Source organism: Aspergillus steynii, assembly GCF_002849105.1.
Source record: "Aspergillus steynii IBT 23096 chromosome Unknown P170scaffold_2, whole genome shotgun sequence".
In the NCBI taxonomy this organism is placed as follows: domain Eukaryota; kingdom Fungi; phylum Ascomycota; class Eurotiomycetes; order Eurotiales; family Aspergillaceae; genus Aspergillus; species Aspergillus steynii.
The window spans coordinates 6,016,402-6,039,439 of record NW_020194399.1 but is presented as its reverse complement, the minus strand read 5'-3'; the positions used below and the strand labels follow the sequence as shown (position 1 = coordinate 6,039,439).

Genomic DNA, 23,038 nt, shown 5'->3' with positions numbered 1-23,038 from the left:
AAGAACAATGTGTATGTTCCAATCGTCCTATCTAACTCGTCAGAATTATATGTATAAATAAGTATATAGATAAAAAATACCAAAAAGTACCAAAAAGAACCATCATGTCACCGAAGACAAACTGAGAGAAAAATCCGCCCCGAGAAGGATATCACCAAAAAGAAAGCAAGCCCAAAATCATCAAATGCTAAATTCAATCTAAAAGTCCATCAATGCAAGGATCATCGCATGCGCTGTGCTGCATCTTCCATATTCCGACAAGAAGAAGCGGGTGGGTATAAAAAAATAGAAATATAAAAAAAGGCATAGTCAGTTCAAAATAATCATTTCAATTTCAACTCCTCTAGTGTCTTTCGAACAACACCCCGTTTCTCCAGTCTAGTGTAATAAAGGGCCAGATTGGGATGGACTTTATTAGACAGCGGGTCGCTGCCGAGCACGATCTCTCTGAGAACGGGCCAGAAGGCGCAGTCGTCGATTCCGAAGGTCGCGCCGCTGAGGTAGACGCTCTCGTCGAGGACATCTTCCCATGTGTCTAGTGCTTTGAGAACTTCGGGTTGGCTTTGGGATTTGTACGCCCGCCAGCTGGCGAGGAGTTTTTCGATCTCGGACAGGTGGCTGCCGCCGCGGAGGATCTCAACTCCAGGGCGAGTGAGTTCGGATGACCGCTGGGCGAGATAAGTCATGATGTTGACGTCGCCGGCGATTTTGGTGCCGTCAGCGCCGATGTAGAGAGGTTCTTGGGTGGCATCTTTGCCGCTTTGTTCTGGGATTTGCCCTTCGTCTATATCGTAACGAATGCCGTTCTCGCCGAGATAGATCAGGACACGAAGATTGGCCACAATATCCGAGCCCAGTACGATTTTGACCGTTGACGTGGTGACGAAATTGACCACGTCGAACCCGTCGCCGTACACGGCATCCCAGTCGAACTCGGTGGTCTGATTCTCTGCCCCGAACGCGTGGATCAGCCGTTCTGTCTCGGCGGAATCGCCGTGAATGACGGGGTTTGCTTGTTCTTGATTTTTCGAAATAGCACCCTGTCCCCAGATGGTGTCGCCAGATGGGTTTAAGAACGTGCCGATGTGTCGGAAGGTGAGTGAGATGCGCTTGCCTCCGTAGGCGCGCTCTTCCATCGATCTCTCGGTGTCTGGACGCTTATCGGGTCGGATGCCGTGGAGCCAGCGCATGTTGGTCTGCTCACCGAGTATAAACAGCGATTCGTGCGGCATCGGGACGCGTTGGGAAAGTCGGCTAGATTCCCCTTCATTCGTCTGGGACTTGTTGCGGAGAACCATGACTCGTTGGGCACCGAGACTGACATTGCAGATGGACGACCCGCGGACAATATCCAGAGTCTTGTCCGAATGTTCGGAAATGCGATCCTGCCCATCTCGGTAAAGCTGGATGAGAACATGATTTAGGGGATGCCCAAGTATTCGTTCTACATTAGCGCGTACACGATCCACCGCGGGAGTGAAGGGTTGTAATTGTGGCGATTCATCGGCTGGATGGCGATATATAGGAATCGATCCGTCGTCTAAAGGACGGCCTTGAACGGCAACAAGACGTGGAACCTGTCCAGACAAGTGGTACATCTTCTGCCAGGTAACCTCATTGCGGATCTGTTCGAAAGCATCGGCGGCGAGATCGAGATCATAGATGATGCGCGAGTCACCCTCGCCGATGCGATCGCCCGGTTTGAGGAAACCCGGCGACCGTTTGGGCTGCTTGCCGCTTCGTCGAGCCTCCGGCCGCGGAGCCGACTCAGTCTTCGGGTCAGTCTTCGGGTCTGAACGTCTCGGTCGGCGTACGCGTGGGCGCGCAGTCTTCTCAGCCGATTGTGGCGAGCTCGCTTGCGATGCGGCTCGCGAGTAGCGAGAACTGCCGCGAGTCAGTTTTGCCAGCTCCAACAAGTCTCCGTCCTCGTCATCGGAATACTCTGCCAAGATATCCTCCAAATTACGACGCGAGCTGCCCCTGCCCGACGACCTCGAAGGGTCTTTCGGAGGGCCCAAATGACGCGTTCGGCGAAAGTCGAGGCCATCCATGAATCCCTCGATGCCGGCGGGAGTTGCCGACCGTGCCGGTCGGGGCGCACCTTTGCGAGCGATCGCATCGGTCTCCTGCCAATCCAGCTCCTCCATCAGCTCCTGCGAAGTGATCCCGTTCGCTCCAAAAATATCCGCCATCCGTCGCATGGCTTCCTCGTGGCGGGGGAAGCTCCGGAAGCCCAGACAGTCCTCGATCAGGTTGACGGAGAAGCCGTGTCGCACGGCGTCGAGGGCGGTGGCGTAGACGGAGATGTTGGACAAGGAACCGCACAGGTAGAGCTCGGTAACGAAGCGCGTGCGCAGGGAGAGAATGAGGCCCTGGTCCTGCAAGGCAGAGTAGTCGGACTTCTCGATCAGCGTGTCGTCGGAGTCGATGGCGGCCAGGATGGGAGCCGGGAACTGCACCCCCGCGGACTGCGGGAGACAACATTGAGGGGTTTCGGTCGACAGAAAGGCCTCTTCGTCCACGGGGCCCTTCGGTTCCAGCGTTTCACTATCCAGCGATTCGCTCGACACCGATCCTTTCCTCGACGCATCCTCCGCGCGACCTAGCACCACCAGTTCTTGTAGATCCATCCCGACCAGCGGTCGGCGCGACTCGTAGTGGGAACGCACCCAAACGACCTCGCCATTGCGACGGAAGGCACTGACGAGCTGGGGCAGGGTCTCGAGGAATTCGGAGGTGTTGGGGACGTGAAGGGCGCCGGACTCTCGCATGAAATCATTTTCGAAATCCAGCAGAAGAAGGGCCTTTCGGGTCTGAATGGTGGGCAGATCACCGAATTGGGAAAAGAAACTCATTGTATGCACATGGTAAGGGACACGGCGACGGCGATGACGAGGGAAATGGCTCGAGGAGGGTGAGAACCGAATGTCAGTCGACGGCGCAAGGAAGGAATACGGGGGAGCGGACGGTGGGCAGGACGAAGTCGATCATGGGAAGGTGGAAGGACGAAGAAGTGAAGAAACGATGCACTGCGAAGTCCGTCGTGGTTTTGGGGGATCGGCTGGACACCTCAGGCACCGACAGCTACAAGACACTCCCATTACGGAGAACTATGATTGAATCTCTTCTCAGTTCCTAATCGATTCTCGTATCTACTCCCGTACTTTAGCAGGATCCTTCCCTATCCTCTGCGTCGCTCTCTCCACAAATCCCACGATCTGGTCAAACCCCTCAGGCTCCTTGATCCAATGGCCATCGCCCTCGGCGCCCTCAAACTCATGCCATTCAACATCAACCGAGATCTGTCGCAAGATGCGACCTGCCTGCCGACCCAGTTGCACAGGCACCCACGCGTCGTCAGTGCCGTGACTCAGAAACACGGGAATTGACAGCAAGGTGGTGTCACCGGACTCGTCTCCCTGTGGCACCTCGGGTTTGCCGATGGTATCGGCGAACAAATGAGACACGAGAGACTGAATCCGAGCTCCCTTCGGATGAGGAATGAGTGATTTGGCCTCGTTAGACGGAAGAAGCAAGTCTTCGAGCTGGTGGGCAAAAGGCAACCAGCCGCAGAAACCCAGGAATCCGCCCAGCTGTCCTGGAAGGCGCCCATCCGCGCAAATCAGTGTCCACAAGGCAGTCGCCATTCCCTGGCTGATGCCTCCGAGGTAGAGATGACTGATCTTGCCATCGAGCAATTCGATCTCGCTTTCAAGCAGAGTCAGAATATACGAGACAGACTCTCTTAGGCCTTCGATTTGCAGCTCCTGTAGCTCTTGGATGTCGGTCAAGGAGTAGGCCTCAAACCAGGCACACATGTCTTCCTGGAACCGAGAATCCCATCGCTCACGAGATGTTGGAAATACCCAGCGCCAAGTTGGAAGGCAGTCAGCCAGGTTCTGGCTGTTCGAGGTCGTAGATGAGAAAAAGTCTTCGGCGAATTCCGAACCATCGCTGCCGCGACCGTGCAGCAGAATTGCGGTATGCGTGTGAGAGCCCTGCGGGGGTTGAATATGTGGTTCTGGAAAATTCATATTATTCGGAGGATTCTAAGAATCGGGTTATTATCGTTCGTCTATCAGGGCTTGCAGGAATGGTAGTTGAATGATCTAAATGATGGGAGTGCCGATGAAGACAAGAAGTTGTTCTACCGCTTGATATATCCCTGTCAAGTATGCCAATCCTCAGCCGTGGTTCTCCGTGAGATCACAAAAAAAATAAAATAGAAATAAAATAGAATAGAGATTTTGGACACTACTCCGTAAACCACATCAGTCATACCTGCTTTTCATTTGTGGTCCATGTTATCCGTGCCACCTCGAAAGCATTAAATCCACCGCATGTTCTCTAGGCCAGACACCGATGCTATGAGGCAGGTAGGCCCACCAGTCATCGCAGCCAGTCCCCGGAGAAATGGTATGCAGGGCCTTCACGTATTCCCAATATTCGGGGTACAGCCCACACATCTCCCAGTCGAGAAGAGCTGTGATTGAGACCTTCGAGACGGAACTGTCAGGAGAGTCTGCCTGTGGATTGAGAGCCACCATGATATTCCGAGGATGGAGATCGCCATGAGTCATCATCGATTTGTGATCGGTTTCCAGATGCGATCTTATCATCCCTATGGTACAGGTCTCGGACCGTTGCGGGTTGAACGTGAGAAATCGGTTAAATCCATGCTCGTCGCTAACGGGCTCTGATGCAACCCGCATCTGTGTTCTGGCATCTTTACAGCGACGGGGCTTGCCATTACCAAGCACTGCATCCCCGTCCATGCTTGGTGGGAGGCGTATAGACCTGAGGTCGCGCATCATAGAATCCAGCTGCATTTGAACGGAAGGCTTCTGTGCCTTGTCCAGAGAGTCCCATCTCGAATCCAAAGGCTCACCAGGGGCCCGGGACATGAACAAGAATCTGCGTTTGCTATCTTTCTCTTGGAGAATTCCGTATATTTCGGGAATTGGAATTCCTCTCGGAAGTCTGTTGGCTTGGGCGCATTTTCCTTGACCGAGGAGTCCATCGAAGAGTTCGCCAACTTCATAGCCGATTCATATGATACTTTTCGAAGGGCAGGATATGTTTTTAACTGATGCTGTAGTAAGTCGGTGATGTCCATCGATGGATGTTTGTTGATCATTCTGGTTATATTCTGGAGAACAAATTCGTTCACTTGTGCAAGAGCGTTTTGGCCTGCTTCTGCGGCCTTTTTTGATGGAGTAATTATGTTTGACGACCTCTCTGCCCCCATTTTGATTGAAACAAGCGCAGAACGTCGAGTCTCAGTGACGGAAAGTTCAATAGATAAATGGAAGAAAAGGGGAAAATTGCAAGATTGAGCGACCATTAGCTGAAAACCCCTGGAGGCCTTGTGACTACCAGTGGCCAATCAGAGTTCTAGGAATCATGAAAGGGTGCAAGTTACTGTCCTTCGGTTCTTATAAATGATCATTCCTTTCAGCTATGAGAACGAGCCACTAGAGAATACAACATTGAATGGGAAGAAATTCCCAGGACAGCCTTGGAGAACTGGGGGCTCGGCTACGGCGTTTCCAAAGCCTTTGGCGTATAAGACCCACCATCGTGGGAAATACAGTATGCTTCGACATTGACAGTGATGACGATGGTGATATCTTTTCTTGGTGTATTTAGCTACTCTTTTACCTCTTCCTGGAAGCCTCTTGGAATTTGATATCTGTCTGAGGGATCAACTGAGATCTTTGTTAACCTTTAGCACATTGATGGGTTTCATTTCTTCTTTATCCGACGATATCACTCCCCCTTTGCTCATGGGACATAACAGATCTATTCGACATCCTGAGAGGTGCCCATCACCTCATCCAGGCGCTTGTCGGCAGCCTCCCACTCCCTGCGAATGACATCCAACACCCACTCCCCTCGAGGCTTCAGCCGAAACCTCAACTCCTTGGGCATAGTCATGAACCCAACCACCACCATCTCCCACGGATCCACCGCTCCTCCATCCATCAACTCGACATCAAACGCCCACAGCAAACTGGCAACCTGCATGAAGGTACCATCCGTGGCGACCCTCTTGCCCTGGCAGATTCGTCGGCCTTGTCCGAAGACCGGCAGCGGGAGATCCGTTCGCAGCTTGGATTCTCCATCACTAGCACCCTGTCGCAACCATCTTTCGGGCCTGAAGTCTTGGAGATCACCGAGTGACTGGTCGAAGACTTTCTCGTCGCGACCGATGGCCCACGCGTTGGCCATGACGGTGACGCCCTTGCCGATCTTGACTCCGTTAAATTCGTCGGCCTGTTCGGCCCTTCGAGGAATCGATCCTGGCGAGATCGGTCGCCAGCGGAAGAGTTCGTGAGCGACAGCATCGATATACGTGAGTTGCGAGCGATCCGAGAAGCGAGGGAGGCGACCCCTTCCAACGACTTCGTCGAGAACAGCATGTGCCCGTGCCATGAAATCCGGCTGATGCAGCGCCGCGACGAACAGCCATAGAAGCTGACGCGGAGACGTCTCCATTCCTCCCTGAATCGACGTTGCGAGAGTAAAAGCGAGGTCGAGATCAGAGACCGGAGAATCGGCTGGGGCATGTTTCTCGGCCGTTGCGATCGCCTGCTTCGTGGCGTTCCAGCCCGCAGAGTCCTTGCCATGGCGGAACAGACGCATGTAAAGGTCGACTTGAGCAGCGAAGAGCTTGTCAGCACTGCGCTTCCAAGGCGACAGGAAGGCCGGAAGATGGCGCAGGGGTGGGATGATATCCGGCAGGCCCGGGTTGGCGGCGAGATGGGTCACTTGCGTTTGAGCGTCGATGACTTCGTGCAGAATGGGTTCCTCAAACTGCGGGATGCGCATTCCATAATGAAGTGCCAGGATGACGCTAGATTGGGTGCGTTCTAGGAGCGGATAGATGGTATCGGTGCTGATCACAGGAGTCTTCCGCACCGCATTGGAAAGGTCGAACAACAACTGCTTGGCTTCCAACTCCATCAAGGGCTGGTATTTCGGAGCCGCTGGAGCACCAAGACTAGGAGACAGAATGCGATGATGCAGTTTAAGGTGATCATCATAGTCATGCATCAGAGTGAATCGGGACTTCCCCGGATCAGCGCCTGTGATCATCTCCATGCTCACAGACGCAGGGCGGTTACTGTACCATTGACTGCGGCGACTGAAAAGCTCAGTCACGGCCTCATACGAGTTCAAAACGACAATAGGAATGATCCCGAACAGCTTGGGCACGGCGATGGGACCGTTCTGTTTGGCCCATGCATCCCAGTTCGCCAGTGGCTTCTCGATAGGGGAGCTATGGAGATCGCCGATGAGGGGGAGTTTCAGAAGTGGTTTCTGGCCATCTCCACTATCCTTCGTGCTTTTTTGGGTTCTTTTGATGCCAAAATATAATAGTGTCAACACGCCAACAGCGAGGACAACGACAACGGGCGAGATGGCAGCCATAGCTGGCAGTGGGCGAATATCCGCAACTTCCGGCAAAAGCGACGATGGATGCGATTTTTATTTTGATCATGGAAAGGAGAAAGCAGTTCATGGCCCACGTCGCACCTCGGCCAATTGGTGCCCCGAACAAATAGTCGAAACAACCGTGCATGGCAGTTGTATCATTGTGGGCCCAGTAGCTCCAAGACCAGCGACAGGCAACCAATCCTTACCGGTTGATTCCATACGCCAATAGCCGAATCGTCCAAGTGCCAAAGACCAAGAAGAACTAACTCGACCCGCCAATAGAACTGCTGCTCAGCGCATGAAGGATTCAACGGTCCGGATAGGCCAAGCCCAGCGCAAGACGCTAAACCGCCAATGCCATTGTTGCCGAGTTGGGGCGTGCTCATCCCTGCTCATTCCAGTCTAGCAGTGCTAATTTTTGACATGACATTCCAGGCAGACCCCGAAGGATTGCAGCCCATGTTACCGGCGCAGGGCAGCCGCTGCTCAGCGTTGGAGAATTTTTGGGTTTTCCCCTGTCAATTCCCCGAGATGTGACGTGCGGGAATTATTTAAATAATCCACCTCCAGCATGTCTATTGAGCCTGCCAAGGACGTGAAATGCCAGTTATCTTCCCTATCGAAACCCGTGCGCAGAGGGAGGTGCTGGGAGTGGCCATCACCTTCTCCATCCTAGCCGTCGTCGCAGTTTGCCTGCGCCTGCTAGCCCACCACCTGGCGCAGAAGAAATGGAGTCCGAGCGACTATTTTATTATAGCCGCCTGCGTAAGCCAACCGGCCGAAATGCATCCCTTAAGCTAAGACTTTGTTGAATCAGATCTTCGCTGTCGGTCTCCAGTCCATCAGCATCACCGGCGTCTTCCAGGCCGGCATAGGATATGACCATGTCACGACTATCGCGGCGGCCTACGGCCTGGAGCCCATCACAAAACTGCTGCAATTGATCATTCCACTGCAATTTCTCTGGGTGCTCAGTCTTAGCTGCACAAAGATCTCCATCCTATTGCTTTATCTCCGGATCTTTCCCGTCACTTGGGTCGTGATAACCGCCTGGACAACGGTAGGCGTGATCGTGGCCTGGGCCATCGCGACCATTCTAGCTGGATGTCTGATCTGCCGACCTTTCGCCTTCAACTGGGACCAGACAATTCCCGGCGGATCATGCGGAAACCAAGTCACTTCTTTCACCGCGACGGGAGTCATCAACCTGGTCACCGACGTCGCCGTGCTAGTGATTCCCATGCCACTGCTATACCGACTCCAGATGGCCACTTACAAGAAAGTAACCCTAATCACAGTCTTTGGACTAGGTGTCGTGTAAGTCATGCTCTCGCTTCACAATTCATCATTGATGCTCACTAATTATCAACCCAGAACCTGTATCATCAGCGCCCTCCGCATCTCCGTCCTATCAACAATGGACTTCAACGACATCACCTTCACGCTCCCCCGTGCCAACATCTTCAGCGGCGTCGAGCCCTGCCTCGCTGTCGTTCTCGCCTCAATACCCCTCATGCGCCCACTCCTCGGACGATCAACATACACGCCTGAAGTCACCGCCCGACGACCAACAAAATCATCGTCTCCGTCGACCGGGCCGAAACCCGCAACAGACGACGGTTTCCACCCCTTGCAGGATAATTCGAGCCAGTTGTGCTTAAGGCCCATGGGACCGAAGAACCAAGCGAGCGTCGCGGTACAGAATTCAGCGTCGACGGGTGCGTTGAGTGCTGGGAGCGAAGAGTCGTTAGGGACAAGAGAGACCAGGATGGATCCGCGAGGCGGGAATGGTGGGATCAGCGTGAGGCAGGAGTGGGCTGTGATTGAAGACAGGCATCCGTAAATCATGGTAGTCGCTTTTACGTTGACATGCTGAGTTGGTCACGATCCGCAGTGTCGCGGGTATTAAAAGATATTAGATTAAAAGCCCTAATCAGAGACCCTCCAAAAGTCACTCAAGGGAGATATATATACAACAGGAAAACCAAAAGCCTATCCCAGTCTAAATCCCCCACTCGTCCTCTTCTGGAAGAACATATCGGGATCATAAATCTCCCTCACTTCCCTCGCATGCTGGGTCGACTCCGACCTCCCCCAATAATCCTGCGCATAGTTTGCATCATTCAGGAAAATCGGCCGTCTCACATCAGGCAGAACTCCCTGATCCACGAATTCTGAAATATGCTCATCAAACCCATTAAACAGTCTCCTGTTGGCCTCGTCGATCCGTTTATCGCTGGCAGGAAACAAGTAGGAGAAATCCAGCTCGAGGACGATGTAGTTGGTGTCGGTGGGGAAGTTGTATAGATCCTTTGCTCTCTCGGTTATTCGGGGGTCTCTAATGGGATTGGATGTGGAATGCAATGGTTTGGGGAGAGGGAGAGAGGGAAACTTACGCCGCCTTTGGCTTTGGCCTTTTTGGTGATTGCGCCGGGCATGGGCTGGAAGGCCAGCGAGCCGATGACGCCAGGAACGTCGATCACGGACTTAGTCACGTTGAACCAGTGGTCGTAGTAGGTTTGCATTACCTCTTTTCCGGCGGATTTGTCGGGGACGGGCGTGGTTTCGGTGGCGATGGTGTAGCGCTGGCCCCTGTTTTGGGTTAGTACACATCATAGTCAGGGCAAAGGTTTGTAGAAGGGGGGCGTACTTCAAAATGAAGAAGTCGTTGTTTTTCAACTGTGATTCATGATTAGCTTTGATTCAGCTCGTACTGAAAGGAAGGAAACGAACCAAGTCATAATAACTATCCCAAGTCTTGGTCGTATCCGTCGGCTTCAAGGCCTTGAACTTATCAAAAACGCCATTCGGAGGCTCCGGCCCGTCATAGAACAGGAACATAATCCACGTGTTCAAAAGCGCAGCATGCTCAGCTGTCACGATGACAGCTGCCTTGTCGTCGGGATAGTTGTCGGTGAAGTCGCGCACGGCCTCGAGCACCTCGGCCGTCTGGGAGGCTTTGAAGATGTAATTCCCACCCCAGACCTTGCCGATAGGGTGTGTTTCCAAGGTATACGCGGTGACGATGCCGAAGTTGCTGCCGCCTCCTTTGAGGACGCCGAAGAGGTCTGACCGGAATGTTAGTTATTCGGCATGCGGTAGAGGAGTTGAGCTTCATACCCTCATTCTCGTCTTTATTGGCATTGACAATCGTGCCATTAGCAAGCACGACCTCGAAATTGACAACGTTGTTGGCGGCCCATCCGTATTGCGAGCTGAGGAAGCTCAATCCGCCTGTTCTTGTCAGATGTGTTGGTGGCACGGGGACAAGAAGCCCTAACCTCCGAGCATGTAACCTCCAACACCCACACCTCCCAGACGACCTCCCACGAGCGCTCTTCCGGCATCTACATCGTCAAGTCCCTTCTGCGCCTCCTCCCACGACAGACCCGGTCCGATAATCGCCGTCCGGTCATCAGGGTTATATACCACGTCATTCAAGTTCTTGGTCGACACGAGAAGCCCGTCCTGGATACTGGCAAAGCCGTTGTTGGGCATGTGGCCGCCGGATTTAACCGCGAAGGATGTATTGAAGTTATGCAGCTCCTTGACGATCTGAGACATTTCGAAGGCGCTGGACGGCGCAGCGATGCATGTTGGTCTGAGGTCGCCACACGCGGTGGACCAGTAGTCCTTGAGGTCCTGGTGGTAGTCGATTGTGAGGCGCTTGTCGATTGGGATGCCCTCGGCCTCCAGCTTAGAGCAAACATCTGCTGTTGCGAAGGCTGCGAGGCATGCTGCGATGGCGGTCCGCCATACTGAGGTGCGGGTCATGGTGGAGTGGGTATCTAAGGCAAATCAATGCACCGAGTGACACATTTCACCACGAGCATCGGGGAATTGAGGATGCATACACTATTTATTCGCGATCCAGGAGGAAACTACGGACCTTTCGGCCATCGTGCTTCGGACTAAATCACTGCCAATCATTACCCTGGAAGATACTCCGTCTTAACATTGACACATTGGAACACGAATTCCTAAAAATAAGCCATGACACACCAATAAAAGCAGCAAATGCGGGGATCGAACGTCCCCTGAATGCGCGCGCACCAAAAAGGAGAAAGAAGCTTGGACTTCGGTTTTGCGGGCCTCGGCCAAAGACTGCCAGTTCCAGATTTTCAGTCAGTTCCGCGGTTTCCATGCCTTCCGCGGTACCTGATCGGCGTCGAGTTTATGGAACGCTAGTGACGATGCACTACCCTTATCGGAGTGGATCACCCGTGCCAAGGTCAGCGAACCCTCGCTTACAAGATAAAACGCTCAAAAAGAGAGTCTTCTGCATTCAAAGACAGCTGATGTCAGGGGGATTGGCTTTTCAATCGCCGATCCCTGCCCGGCATACGGAGGTAATGGATACATATCCTTCCAAAAGCAAGACATCCTTGTTAGGTATCCATTTTCACGCATTCAACTACCGCGGTGACCGCTCCGCGTCGAATTCGTCAACAGATGGACCCGGTCTCAGGCCACCCTCGCTCGCGAGTCTTATGTGCCTTGAATGAGAGGCTGAGGATACGCGGTGGATCCCTGGGTGTCATGTCGCTGACAATCGCTAGTTCGCTACTAGTATATGCATGTTTTGAGAAAATAGGCTAGCGCGTTCTGATTCTGACTTATGACACTTAGAAACAGCATAATAGAACAATTGGGTCTGCGAGTCATCATGGCTCAAGAAATGCGCATGCTTTGTTTGGCATGATATTCGAGCATGGGTATTTCGTACGGAGTTCGTAAATTTTGTCCGAAAACACTTATGGGAAAAGGGGAGAATAATGCGCGATGCATCGATTGTGCCCTCTTCAAATGATGTTCACATGTCAGCTGCAAACCTTTTCTTTTTCCAGCCAGAAAACAACGGTTTGAAATCCGATAGTTCCTCCTGAATGCTCGTACCTCCACTTAACAATCCACCTGGTGGAGATCAGAACCACGATCTCCTGTCTCACCACCTTCGTGGATATCACCGGTTGTGTTCTCAATGTTTTAGATCCAATGACCACACATTTGGCAAGGTCCATAGCCCAAATATCCCAGTCTGCTGTGGAAGAGAAAGCCTTACTACCGGGCTGCCACGGCAGCAGCGATTCCAAGGAAAACCAGGAAACATCCTTGTCTTCGGAACTCGACCGATCCTTGGCGGTCTTTCCGGGAGTCCCGGACTAATGGCCATGCTTTGAACGTCAGCCTCGTATATCTTGAAGGTCACGGGGCTTTGTACTCACCGAGACCACAATTCCTTGTATATGGGAAGGTGCGCGAAAGTTGCAGGATCATATTAATTACTTTGAATCAAGTTTTCCAATTACAAAAGTCCAATTTCTATTTACCAGGAGAGAATATCAAAGTGAGTGAAAGGAAGAAAACGACTATGAGACCTAATGGATAGCCAGAAGAGATAATACATGCGGATTTGCTCTACTCAAACGATGATCATAGACACTTGCTTCATTGTGTTTGAAATAATAAAGAGTACATACATTGCGCACATCCTGATCTACCTTCCAATCACAAGAAATCCTCGACCATCTAGTAAGAATAGTCTACTAATTCCTCCGAATTCAGAAAGATATCTTCCAAGATCGACGAATTGCAAAAATCGATAAAAATTGCCCTCACGCAAGGGAGTCTTCAAAGTCCGAAGGATGCAGCAGCCGACCATCCACAATTTTACCCAGATGGGTCCTATCAATATGCTGACAGTCTTTCCGGATCTCCGACAAGAGGACTTTGAGGAACTTCAAGGGGCTTACGCGAAACGGCGTTTTGGATGGGTCGCCGCCCTCCAAGATGAAGCCATCAGGCGCAACCACGAGGCCTGTTCGGGTCTTCACAGAGGCCACGCCTAGGAATTCACACAGTCGCTGATACTCCGAGTATGACTCAAGGTAAAGCTGCCCTGCGAATAGGTTAAGCATGATTCGAAGAGTCTCGGGAACTTCGATCTCGCCGGGACTTTTGGAGACATTGTACAGATCCAGACGGTCCAAGGAGAGGAACTTTTGGTTCTGCCGCGGCGTGTAAAGATGGAGAGTACTCCAGTTCGATTGATTGACATGACCGATCACACTTTGAGCCTCGAATGGGCTAATAATTATCATGTTTGTCACGGCTCTTCTGCCGGTAGAAAGCTCGCGCTTGTCACTGGTTAGGATAAATCTTACCGGCCGTTGAAAAGCGTCGCCCGTGGAACGTGAGCCCGAAACTTGCTTTATTGTGGTAGCGAAGTCCTTTGTAACAAGCAAGCTGGTGGGAAATTGGGACAGATCCAGCAATGAGGCCGCAGAGGTATTGCTCAGCGTTTGAAATGCAGGCCCGTAGGCTTTGGAATTAGTCTTAATCCTGCCAGTGGCGACAAATGCATGCAAATCTGGGTGGACATTATGTTGCTCGGGGGTTGCTGGTGGCGGTCGTTGAACTTCGCGCTCTCGTTCAATTTCCGGGGAAAGCTCACGCTCTTGCTCCTCCTGGAGTCCGGAAAGCGCCGCAGTGTGGCTATCCAATTCGAACTCACGGCAGCGATTCTCTATCAACTGCAAAGTATCGCTGTCACCCGATGCATCGTGCATTATTTCATTCTCTTCATTACCAGGCCTATAACGATATTCGAGGCTCCGGCATTCGGGCTCTAGGAATTTTTGAGCATCACTTATGCGCATGTCACTCCAACTTCTTGCGTGAACGTCACGCCATATTCGGCTTTGTCGCTCGAATCGTCTTCCTTGAACTGCCCAGAGAGATATATCACGTTGGATTTCAATCCAAGTTTCAGAAGCTGCCCAGCAGAGGACATCTGAGACATTGATCTCTGCTGTGCTGGTCTTCCCGCAGAGTGCCATTATCTTAAGTCGTATGTCTCTAGGGACACAAAAGACAACGGACTGCCCATTTCCGAGCTTCCTCATTCTCATGCATGCTATGTCCATTGTTAGCAATTTTCATTTGGTTGAGAGTAAAAGAAGAAGAGCACCCACCTTGAACAAGCTTGTCCTTCGAAATTCCCGGGCCCAAGGTGACTGCCGCGCGATAGTCTGGAGGGAGCTTTAGGTCAATACCTCTTGTGTGAGCTTCGTCGAGGAAGACAAAGCATGCCTCCATTTGTCGCGAAAATGGCGAGATTTGCAAAGGTTCCACCCGATGATTACGGTCAAGAACAACTATCTCGTCGTTATCATTGACAAACACAATACCCTGTATCGGTCCATCTTTCGGGAGCCTTTCGAGCCAGTTCTTTGCCACTTCTAGGTTACTAAGCTCCAGGATCTGTGCACCCACATCCAGGATCACTTGAGTCGGTGGATTCAAGCTGGAAACGAGATCAAGCAGACTTTCCGCATCTGATTTTGACAGTTCATCGCGATCCGGGATAGATATCACCGAGTTTTCAGGGCGCAAAAGGTACTCCAGAACCAAGGCATTGGTGTGGTTTTGCTCCGGGAGGTCCAGCTGCTGAACACTCAAAGGCAACGTCTTTCGGGAGTCGTTTGTTCCACTGAAGCCCACGGTTGGGTTCGCTTTGACTTCTCCGATATCCCAGCCGGATGCAGACAGTTTGTCGGGAAACTCCTTGACCTCTTTGGGGAAGACTATCTGAGCAAGAAAATAGTCTATCGCCGGCTTGGAAAATCGGAGAGCCGGGAAGATACAATCCAAGCACTGCTGTCGATCCTCGAGATTTACCCCAACAAGTTGGCGGTAGGCATTTGAAAGCGCTGGTGCGTCGCTCACCCATGCCTGATATTCCACATTTGCCTGGTCTGATTTCACCAAGTGGTAGAATGCCAGGAACAAATCCGCATCATCAAGTCCAGCGTAGTAGTAATTTAGGGATGTCAATATCAAAACCACGTCGGGATGGCTAAATTCCGATCGAAGCGAGGGATTGTCCTTAGCTCGGTAGGGGACGCAAAGCTTTGTCGACGGGTCTCTATTCGGATCCAATCCATAATTGACCCTCCAGCGTTTGTGAGAGAAACAGAAGGGCAAAACTCCTCCAGCTAGTAGGCCACGAAGCAAAAGGAGTGGCCCCTTGGTGCTTTCTGTCCAAAATCCCGCCGAGCTATTATTCTCAACACCCGCAATCTCCTCGCTCGATAGCTCTGACTTTGTGATGTATGTGTACACTGCCTTTCGAACTGCAGGCGACTGTCTGAAGATTTGCAGAGAGTCGATGCCGTAATCACATATATGTGTTGCTATGCGAGAGATGAGCATCTTTTCGGCGTCGCGATAGAGTAAGCGTAATCTCGGGAAGCCGCCGGATTTCTGCTCATCTAATTGAATCGATCCAGGGAGCTCTTCTTTAACGTCAGAAGCATAAGTGCGCACTAGCCCCAGGAGCTGGTGAATTAGCATCCATCTCTGTGGACTGAGCTCGATAGCACTTTGAGTGCCCATGGTGTATATCAGCTCGAACTTGACGTTGAAATTCTCGTCACTCTCATCCACAACATCCCGAGATGACTTTTGGAAGAGCTGCAGGATCCGCATTAGGGACTGGCCTACTGTCACTTTTTCCGTTATAAAGCACTCAATACACATCAACTTCAAGGAAAGTATGTGTTCCGGCTGGACGAGTAAAACGCCGCCCTGCTTCATGCACTCTCGACACATTTTCTCGATCTCGTCGGCTTCGGCTTGGTCAAACTTGAGTGAACGCGATACAGGCATGTGGTACACACGCCGTCCCAGTAGGCCGCCCAGCTTCGAGGCGAGCATCTGAAACATTTGTCGGGATTGCGGCTTCGCTACAAGCACGCGAACCAAACACGACCCATTTGCAAGTGCGGCAGCGACAATAGGAACGATGACCGATGATTTTCCCTCGCCCATATTCAATTGCATGACAACATTCTCGCCTGTTTCTTGTCGCATCTGCTTCGCAATGTCTTCCTGGACATCCCGGATTAGGATACCATTCTCTATCTCTACCAGAAGAGACTCGGGGTAGTCTAATGGATCCCAATTAGTATGACCTGGATTTTTAAGTTCCTTCAATAACTCATCCGGCTTGTTGATGAGGCTGGTCAGTCGCTTTGCGCGTTGTAGAGTCGTAAGGGAGCATCCGTAGGTGATCAATGCCCTTTTCCAGCCAGTCGGCAATCGATGCCAGTGGTTGCGCGATAACTGCTGAAGCAAAAGGATTGGCGATACTCTTGGCCAGTAATCCACTGCAGCTAACAGAGCTAGAACTTTGGCTCTTGAGAACTCCTTCGGTCCTACTCCACGAGCTGTCATGCCGGGACAGGGTATCTGCGAAACAATCACCGCGTAGATTCTTTCGGCGTAGTCGTGACAGCGTGAAACGTACTCAGTGATATTTCCCTCCACGGTTTGGGTCACTAGTTCAACGTCCAATGTCCCTTTTGCTTTCTGCAAAGACGCCACACTGCTATTCAGCTGGTCGACGTACCACTTCTCATAACTTGATTTGGCTTGCAGTCTCAGTTTCTCGACCAAGTCAGCCATGTCGTGTGTCGGAGCTTGTTTCCGTGAGACCGATCGAGCAAAGGTTTGCAATTCTGGGTGTACCATGTCAAATTCTGGCGAAAACGCAAGTAGATCTTCAAATCGAACAAATCGGACTTTCCGCTGCACAGATCCAACATGGCGTGGACAAGGGTAGTGCGCCAGCTCTATCGACCGGGCCATGTCACCTTCAAATAAAGCCACAACATTCGAGAGATACTGCCGCAATTCTCTGTTCCCGCGCCATAGACCAAAACATTGCCCAACACTCACCAAGAGGCTTCGTACATCCACATAGTCATTTACTCTTGGATCTGTTCCGGGGACAGGGGCTGTAAGGGAGTTGGACCTCCACTGATCCTCCAAATGTCTTATCAGTCTGCCACAAACCAATTGTCTATTTGCGCTTAGCATATTTCTCTTGCGTGCTTCCAACTGTTTCCGGCTCTCGTACGCTTCGCGTTTGAGATACCACTCTGGTGTCCGCGAACAATACGCTGTCTGGATCAGAGATGTCAATTTCTCTCTGTCCAGTTCATAGCCCATTGGTGGTCGAAAGAATGTTCTAGGCGGTGGCGATACCGAAGCTGCCCCGGGGTTGAGGTAAATTAATGCGACTGTTTCCAAGACGACCAGGTTGGCCTTTTCTGAAAACCCCATGGTCGCCATCCAAATCATAAACTTGAATTTGTCCAGCTGCGGGCCGCGCGTGCAGAGAAGTTGATGCACACTGCACCAATTTCTGGCAATCCAGTCTTCTGGTTGCAGAATCAAGCTTGCATCATAAACCATCTTCTTGGCATCAATTCGGAAATTAGGCCCGTTCACATGGTCTGCCTGTGAAATGAATTTCCAAAGATGAGATAGCCGTGTCTCCGAATCAAGATTTTGCACACAGCAAATTTCATCGTAGATCATCTTGCACAAAGTAAAGACTCGGGACCCCTGGGCGGTCTTGCGGATACGGTCAAGGCCAGAATAGCGAGAGTCAAATTCATCTGTGTGATCATCCGCCCCAAACCCTGAAACACGGAATGAAGAAGTTCGGAGCTTAGAACGCGTCAACAAGGTTCCTTCTACGTGTGGAAGCGAAATCCGAGGAGGTTCTTTGCCTGGGTAAAACATGCTCATGCGGCGATCTTGATCAATTATCGCCTTCACTTCCTCATAAAACCCTTCGTGTTGAGATAGCGAGCCAAGATCAGGCTGCCAGCTCACTTGTTGCATGAGACGTTCATTTGCAGGATAATAGCTTCTTTCCGGAGTTATTGAAGCAATGTTTTCAAGAATTTTCACGTTCTCCGCTGCAAGCCGGGCGAACGACCTGATTGACGCGGAGCGAAGGATTTCAAGCGCTTGCTCAGTTCCGGTCTTCTTTAACAACGGGTCTGGAAGATAGGACGATGTGATAGCATGCAAGTAAGCCAGAAACAACTTGCTTTGTAAGCTCCCATTGTCACCCAGTCGACCTAGCTCTTTGTCGATCCAGTACGCATGTAGTCTGGTCTCATTTGCCCAACATATATTGACATCAACATGTTCACCATTTTTCCTCCACGTTACCCTCCCTTCAGGGATAAGGATCATACGATCCTGGCTGTCTGCCCGTACGAGGATGATCTTGTTGCGCAGGCCGACTAAAGTGTCGAGCGACTGGTTACCAACGTCGACTGACATCCCGGGGTGTATTGGCGGGATTGAATATTGAAACCTTTCGGCTGTAGAGTAAACCCCAATAGAAGGCGAGGAATGTGAATGTCGAGTCCTTTTGCTTTCCTGTGGAAGATGCAGTGTACTTTTGATTCCTTCTCAATCGGTTCGAAAATCTTGGATATGAGCTTCGCAGTTTCACTTTCCTGGCTGATCAAGTACGTCCCTTGTTTCTCGAGAAACCATTGGCCATGTGACGAAGATCTTCTCAAACGCCAGTTGAATTGAGATGAAATCCAAGGGTTCTTGACCGGTCGAAACTCAACACATCCGTGGTCCACAGCGTACCAATGGGTGTAGTTCTCAAAAAAAGCATCGGGGAAGCAACCGTCCAACAATCTGGGGGGAATGAACTCCCATACGTGATGTTCTTTCTCCGATCTAACCAGCAAGTCGGTATTGTTGAATCCCAAGTGAACAGTGTGCTCCATATAGGGGTTTCTACAGCAGAACTGCATCGCAGGTATGTCGCTCGGCATCACATCCAGCGGAGACCTCCCGAACAGGGTCTGGTATGTCTGATGCCGTTCATATTCCGAAGGCAAACGAGCTAGCGGAATACCGTTGACAAGTAACTCACCGCTCAACAGATTATAATGAATCAACATGCCAGTACCCTGAAAAGACTGCGGCTCGTTTCGAGTAGTGAGCCAATAATCAACTTCAGGCCAGACTCTGGACCAACTGGTTCGACGATCATAGGCCACCCAAACCTCCTTGAAAGCCATGTCTAGCCCTGGGTCTCCTTGATCAAGAACCTTAGCTGTCAGAATTGGGTGGCTGCGGTAGGACAGGCTTTGCCACCGATGGTACAGGATGGAAAGCAGTGAGCCAGATTCCATGGATGAGGCATTTTTCATGTCATGAATCATCATGCAACACTGGATGTAGATGGATATATCCGATGGCGTCGCAAAGACTTCAGGCAAACTCTCCACGTTGAATGTTTCCGCGCACACTAATGCAAGTTGAAAGCTTCTCCCTATCATGTTCATCTTTTGTGTGTCGTCAGCAGTCTGATTCATATCCTCTCTCACAAGAGTAGCCCAGCGAAAAACAATATGCCGAAGCTCTATCAGATGATGAGTACATAGTCTCCGAATATCGGAAGACGGGGATAGTGACAAGACCCTTGATACTAGGAATATGAGAGCGCACATCCCGTGAGTCAAAGCCCAGTTTTCTTTAATTTCTTCCTTTGCCTGATCAATTCGAGTGAGTATCGTAGCTGCAAATTTCTCGTCACTCAGAATAATGTGCCCTATTCTTGGTCCAGTATGCGATTGCGGCGGGCCAGCTTCGTTGATAACCTGAAGAATGAATATCACCGTTTCAACCTTTTTGAAATCTACCGCAGACGTCGATAATTCCAAAAGGACATTTTGCCACTGCACCTTCCACCCCAGCGGCATTGATGCGAGTGATTTGTACTCTCCAAGTGACATATTCTTCGGGGCGTTAAACTGACTTGATATGGCCGAATTAGGAGACGGGCCACTCAATCCTTCTGCAGGTCGGCGCAGGAACTGCTGCAGAGACGAACTTTGCTGGGGCAGTTGATAAGTGCACATGTTTGCAACCTTGGCTGTTCGTTGAAACCATGCAACAAAACATCCGAGTGCATTGTCGAAATATCTGAAGCTCAACCCATTAGGAAGACAAATGTCATCTATTGTGACATTGGTTAACAGTTTTATCTTCCGGTGTGTCGCTTCATGAGGCTTATCTTCTGAAAGAAGACCAATGCATTGGCTATGCTTGAAAGTAACGTAGAATGACGAAAGACCCCTGTATCTCTCCAGTGTATACCGAGCCCTCGGCGACTGCTTGCGCGAATACCCATAGCCTAAAATCTTTGAAAGGAAGACAACAGTGGCGTCTCTCCAGCAACCGAATGGTCGCGGTACGTTGAGTTCGAAAACGGTGGACTTAGCCTCTAACTCATTCGTCGGCAAGGGCCATTCATGGATACTGATTTCAATTCCATTGGCCTCGGCCTCGTATTTACAACGAAGGCAGGAGGAGCTATGGCGGGACTCTCCTATGTCAGATTGCAAGTCAGAAACGGCGTCATATTCACACTCTGTCCTATTGACCAAGTCTTTCAGCTCATTGTACTCTTGTTGTTTTCGCTTAAACTCTGACTCTTTCTCCGATCTCTTTCGGTTGGCGTGTTCTCGGATGGTCTGGAAAAGCTCTTGGTGACAAGGTGACTGGTCAAAATACCGAACAGAAAAGCATGATTCGGTGCCGAAGTCTCGAAAAAGAAAATTCCCTTTATATTCCAAGGCGGCTTCCCGTTGCTTGAGATATTCTTCGGCACGAGATAACCTGTCCATCTGGGATTGGAAAGGTAACAAAAGAGACTGAAAGATATCTCTTGGGACAAACGGATCATACTCCCTCAGAAGCGGGTGGAAATAGATGGCGGACTTGTCACATGCAATCCACAACTCCAGAAGCGTTAGGACTATGACAGACAAAGCTTCTGGGTTTTTTGAGTATTGCGACGACGCAGCTTTGTGATAAGCAGTCATCAGATCAGCAAGACGGCCGCACGTATTTTCTTCCGTTCGGTTACTTTCTAGCCAATACTCGAGGTTTACCGCGACCCAGTCCTCCATGGCAGCGAGGTTGTAGATCTGAAAGCCAGTGTCTCCAAACTCAAGATCCACCGGCAACACTGTGGATATATGCCTTTGAAGTTTCTTTGTGGGCTGGTAATTCTGGGAGACCGGGGAATGCTCATGGGTTCGTTGTTGGATCTTTCGAAGATATCCATCAAGAGCTGGGAGTGTACAGAAGATGTCCTCGCCAAAGTCCAAGTTTTCCAAAGGCCTTTTACTTGGCCGGTTGCTAGATTTCATGACCTCTTGCCACATATCTCGAACTCTATCATTCGCTTGTGTCACAATGACGTCGACGAATTTCAACCAGGGAGGCTCATCAGAAAGATCCAGCTTGATTAATCGCCTAGCAATCTTGAGAGTCATCAAGTACAGCATCTCGCTAGGCAAATCCGGCGGAGCTGTTTGAACGAGAGAAGCCATAAAGAAAACCATGAAGCCCTTGTACAGATCGTCTGAGCGTCTTTCACGTTGAAAGACCAATTGAAGGACAACCCGTGTCAGCAGCCACAAAGCTGATCTTCGCCATGGAGAGCGACAATCATTCCACAGAACTTCTTCGCGCGTATTCTTTTGGATTTGCAGCACGTCGACGTCGGTGCACCGCGGACGCAGGATGGCCATGATGAACTCTGTCACCATTTTGGGATGAGTAGTGTCTCTATCCTCGTCGTGCATTTGACCGGCCTTTTTCACTTTCAGCTTCGTACCTGCAACTGACTGGTTGCTCATCCGGGAGACAGTCTGGGATATGGCCTGTTGAAATCGTGGTTCACTGAAAGTGCTCTGGACCAATGCCAGAGTAGGGCCTGGGAATACACGTTGTAGACGGCCAACTGTAGCCATAACATCTCCGTTGCGAGGGGACAGCTCAAATGATTCCACGTTGATAGCATTGCCAGTTCGCGTCAACAAAATACCAGCATTCTGGTCCCGAACATAGATAGGAAGAATACCACCTGCGACATATTTAGAAAGGATTGCGGCAATCAGTGTACTTCGAAGACATACCTTCCACATCTAAATTCTGTAAGGCCTTTCTCAGCGCCTCCTCATTGACCTCTCCTTCACTCCCCAAAATAGCCCTCAAAACTCTCATCATCGATAAAGCTGTAGTAATGATAGCCACATCACGGCTCTGAGCATTAGAGCTAAAGTCACAAAGAGCATCTTTAACTCTGTCAAGAAGGAGAAGTTCATGTTGTGCGCTGTAGTCGTTGGATTGTGGGAGTTTCGGTGGCAGGAAAACATGATGAAACAAATACAAACTCGACTCCAGGGTCAGGGGTGGGGGTGAGGATGGCATGGCTGGGAAGAACTCAATAACAATGCTCTAATAAAACTTTTATTCAAGCTGGAAGGTCTCAAAATGGAGTCAGGGACGTCAACTCGATGGGCTTTCGAAACACAAACGCTAGGGTAGTACAGAGGGGTTTCGTATTTCTCTAGGGCCAAACAAGACGAAGTGAAAATCTCGGGGAAAGGAAATGATTTGATCGAATAGCGATGGGGTAAAGATAGGGATAAAGATAAAGATAATGAGATGGATGGAGAAAGATGAGAACAGACGGGGGTGGGGGGGGGAGAGAGAGAGAGATGAAGAGGGGAGAAGGCAGGGAGATGCAAACAAAAGCCACTCCAAATCTATTCACTGAACATGACCACGCGTTTGTCGCGAAGCTCCAGCCAATACCTGGGCAGGTTTCACTTCTCCCGTCAAGAAGGAAATTTTCTCCTTCTAGGCCAGATCAACTATGGAGCTTTCCCACTGCTATCTTTGACCCATCAGTGCC

General features: G+C 50.8%; 7 protein-coding genes across 7 annotated transcripts; 1 reads left to right on the top strand and 6 right to left on the bottom strand.

Moving 5' to 3' along the window:
* Positions 1-2: 2 nt before the first annotated feature.
* Positions 3-3,002, bottom strand: P170DRAFT_435108 (isochorismatase family protein family). Its single transcript, XM_024848859.1, has one exon. It carries the CDS (start codon positions 2,853-2,855, stop codon positions 324-326), a length of 2,532 nt encoding a protein of 843 aa, XP_024708782.1. The 5' UTR covers positions 2,856-3,002; the 3' UTR covers positions 3-323.
* A 150-nt stretch (positions 3,003-3,152) lies between these two features.
* On the bottom strand, positions 3,153-4,034 carry P170DRAFT_473339 (alpha/beta hydrolase; the record flags this gene model as incomplete). The annotated part of the gene is made up of 1 exon (XM_024853027.1): positions 3,153-4,034. The coding sequence occupies one exon, from the start codon at positions 4,032-4,034 to the stop codon at positions 3,153-3,155; it is 882 nt and encodes a 293-aa protein (XP_024708781.1).
* Positions 4,035-4,304: 270 nt separating this feature from the next.
* Positions 4,305-4,967, bottom strand: P170DRAFT_348993 (uncharacterized protein; the record flags this gene model as incomplete). The annotated part of the gene is made up of 1 exon (XM_024843711.1): positions 4,305-4,967. A coding segment is annotated over one exon (663 nt), but the record flags the coding sequence as incomplete, so codon positions are not given.
* An 835-nt stretch (positions 4,968-5,802) lies between these two features.
* P170DRAFT_400729 (cytochrome P450) lies at positions 5,803-7,434 on the bottom strand (the record flags this gene model as incomplete). Its single annotated transcript, XM_024846343.1, has 1 exon — positions 5,803-7,434. The coding sequence occupies one exon, from the start codon at positions 7,432-7,434 to the stop codon at positions 5,803-5,805; it is 1,632 nt and encodes a 543-aa protein (XP_024708779.1).
* Positions 7,435-8,040: 606 nt separating this feature from the next.
* Positions 8,041-9,268, top strand: P170DRAFT_376343 (putative integral membrane protein; the record flags this gene model as incomplete). Its single annotated transcript, XM_024845367.1, has 3 exons — positions 8,041-8,205; positions 8,258-8,757; positions 8,815-9,268. Coding segments are annotated over 3 exons (1,119 nt in total), but the record flags the coding sequence as incomplete, so codon positions are not given.
* P170DRAFT_490652 (FAD-binding oxidoreductase) lies at positions 9,198-11,214 on the bottom strand (the record flags this gene model as incomplete). The annotated part of the gene is made up of 6 exons (XM_024854003.1): positions 9,198-9,750; positions 9,837-10,032; positions 10,091-10,119; positions 10,174-10,508; positions 10,561-10,674; positions 10,722-11,214. The coding sequence occupies 6 exons, from the start codon at positions 11,212-11,214 to the stop codon at positions 9,433-9,435; spliced, it is 1,485 nt and encodes a 494-aa protein (XP_024708777.1). The 3' UTR covers positions 9,198-9,432.
* Positions 11,215-13,055: 1,841 nt separating this feature from the next.
* On the bottom strand, positions 13,056-22,551 carry P170DRAFT_473334 (uncharacterized protein; the record flags this gene model as incomplete). The annotated part of the gene is made up of 4 exons (XM_024853026.1): positions 13,056-14,356; positions 14,415-18,545; positions 18,584-22,204; positions 22,257-22,551. The coding sequence occupies 4 exons, from the start codon at positions 22,549-22,551 to the stop codon at positions 13,056-13,058; spliced, it is 9,348 nt and encodes a 3,115-aa protein (XP_024708776.1).
* Between the last annotated feature and the right edge of the window lie 487 nt (positions 22,552-23,038).

Coding starts and splice junctions, on each gene's coding strand:
- P170DRAFT_435108 (XM_024848859.1), bottom strand. CDS start 2,855: ATGAGTTTCTTTTCCCAATTCGGTGATCTGCCCACCATTCAGACCCGA.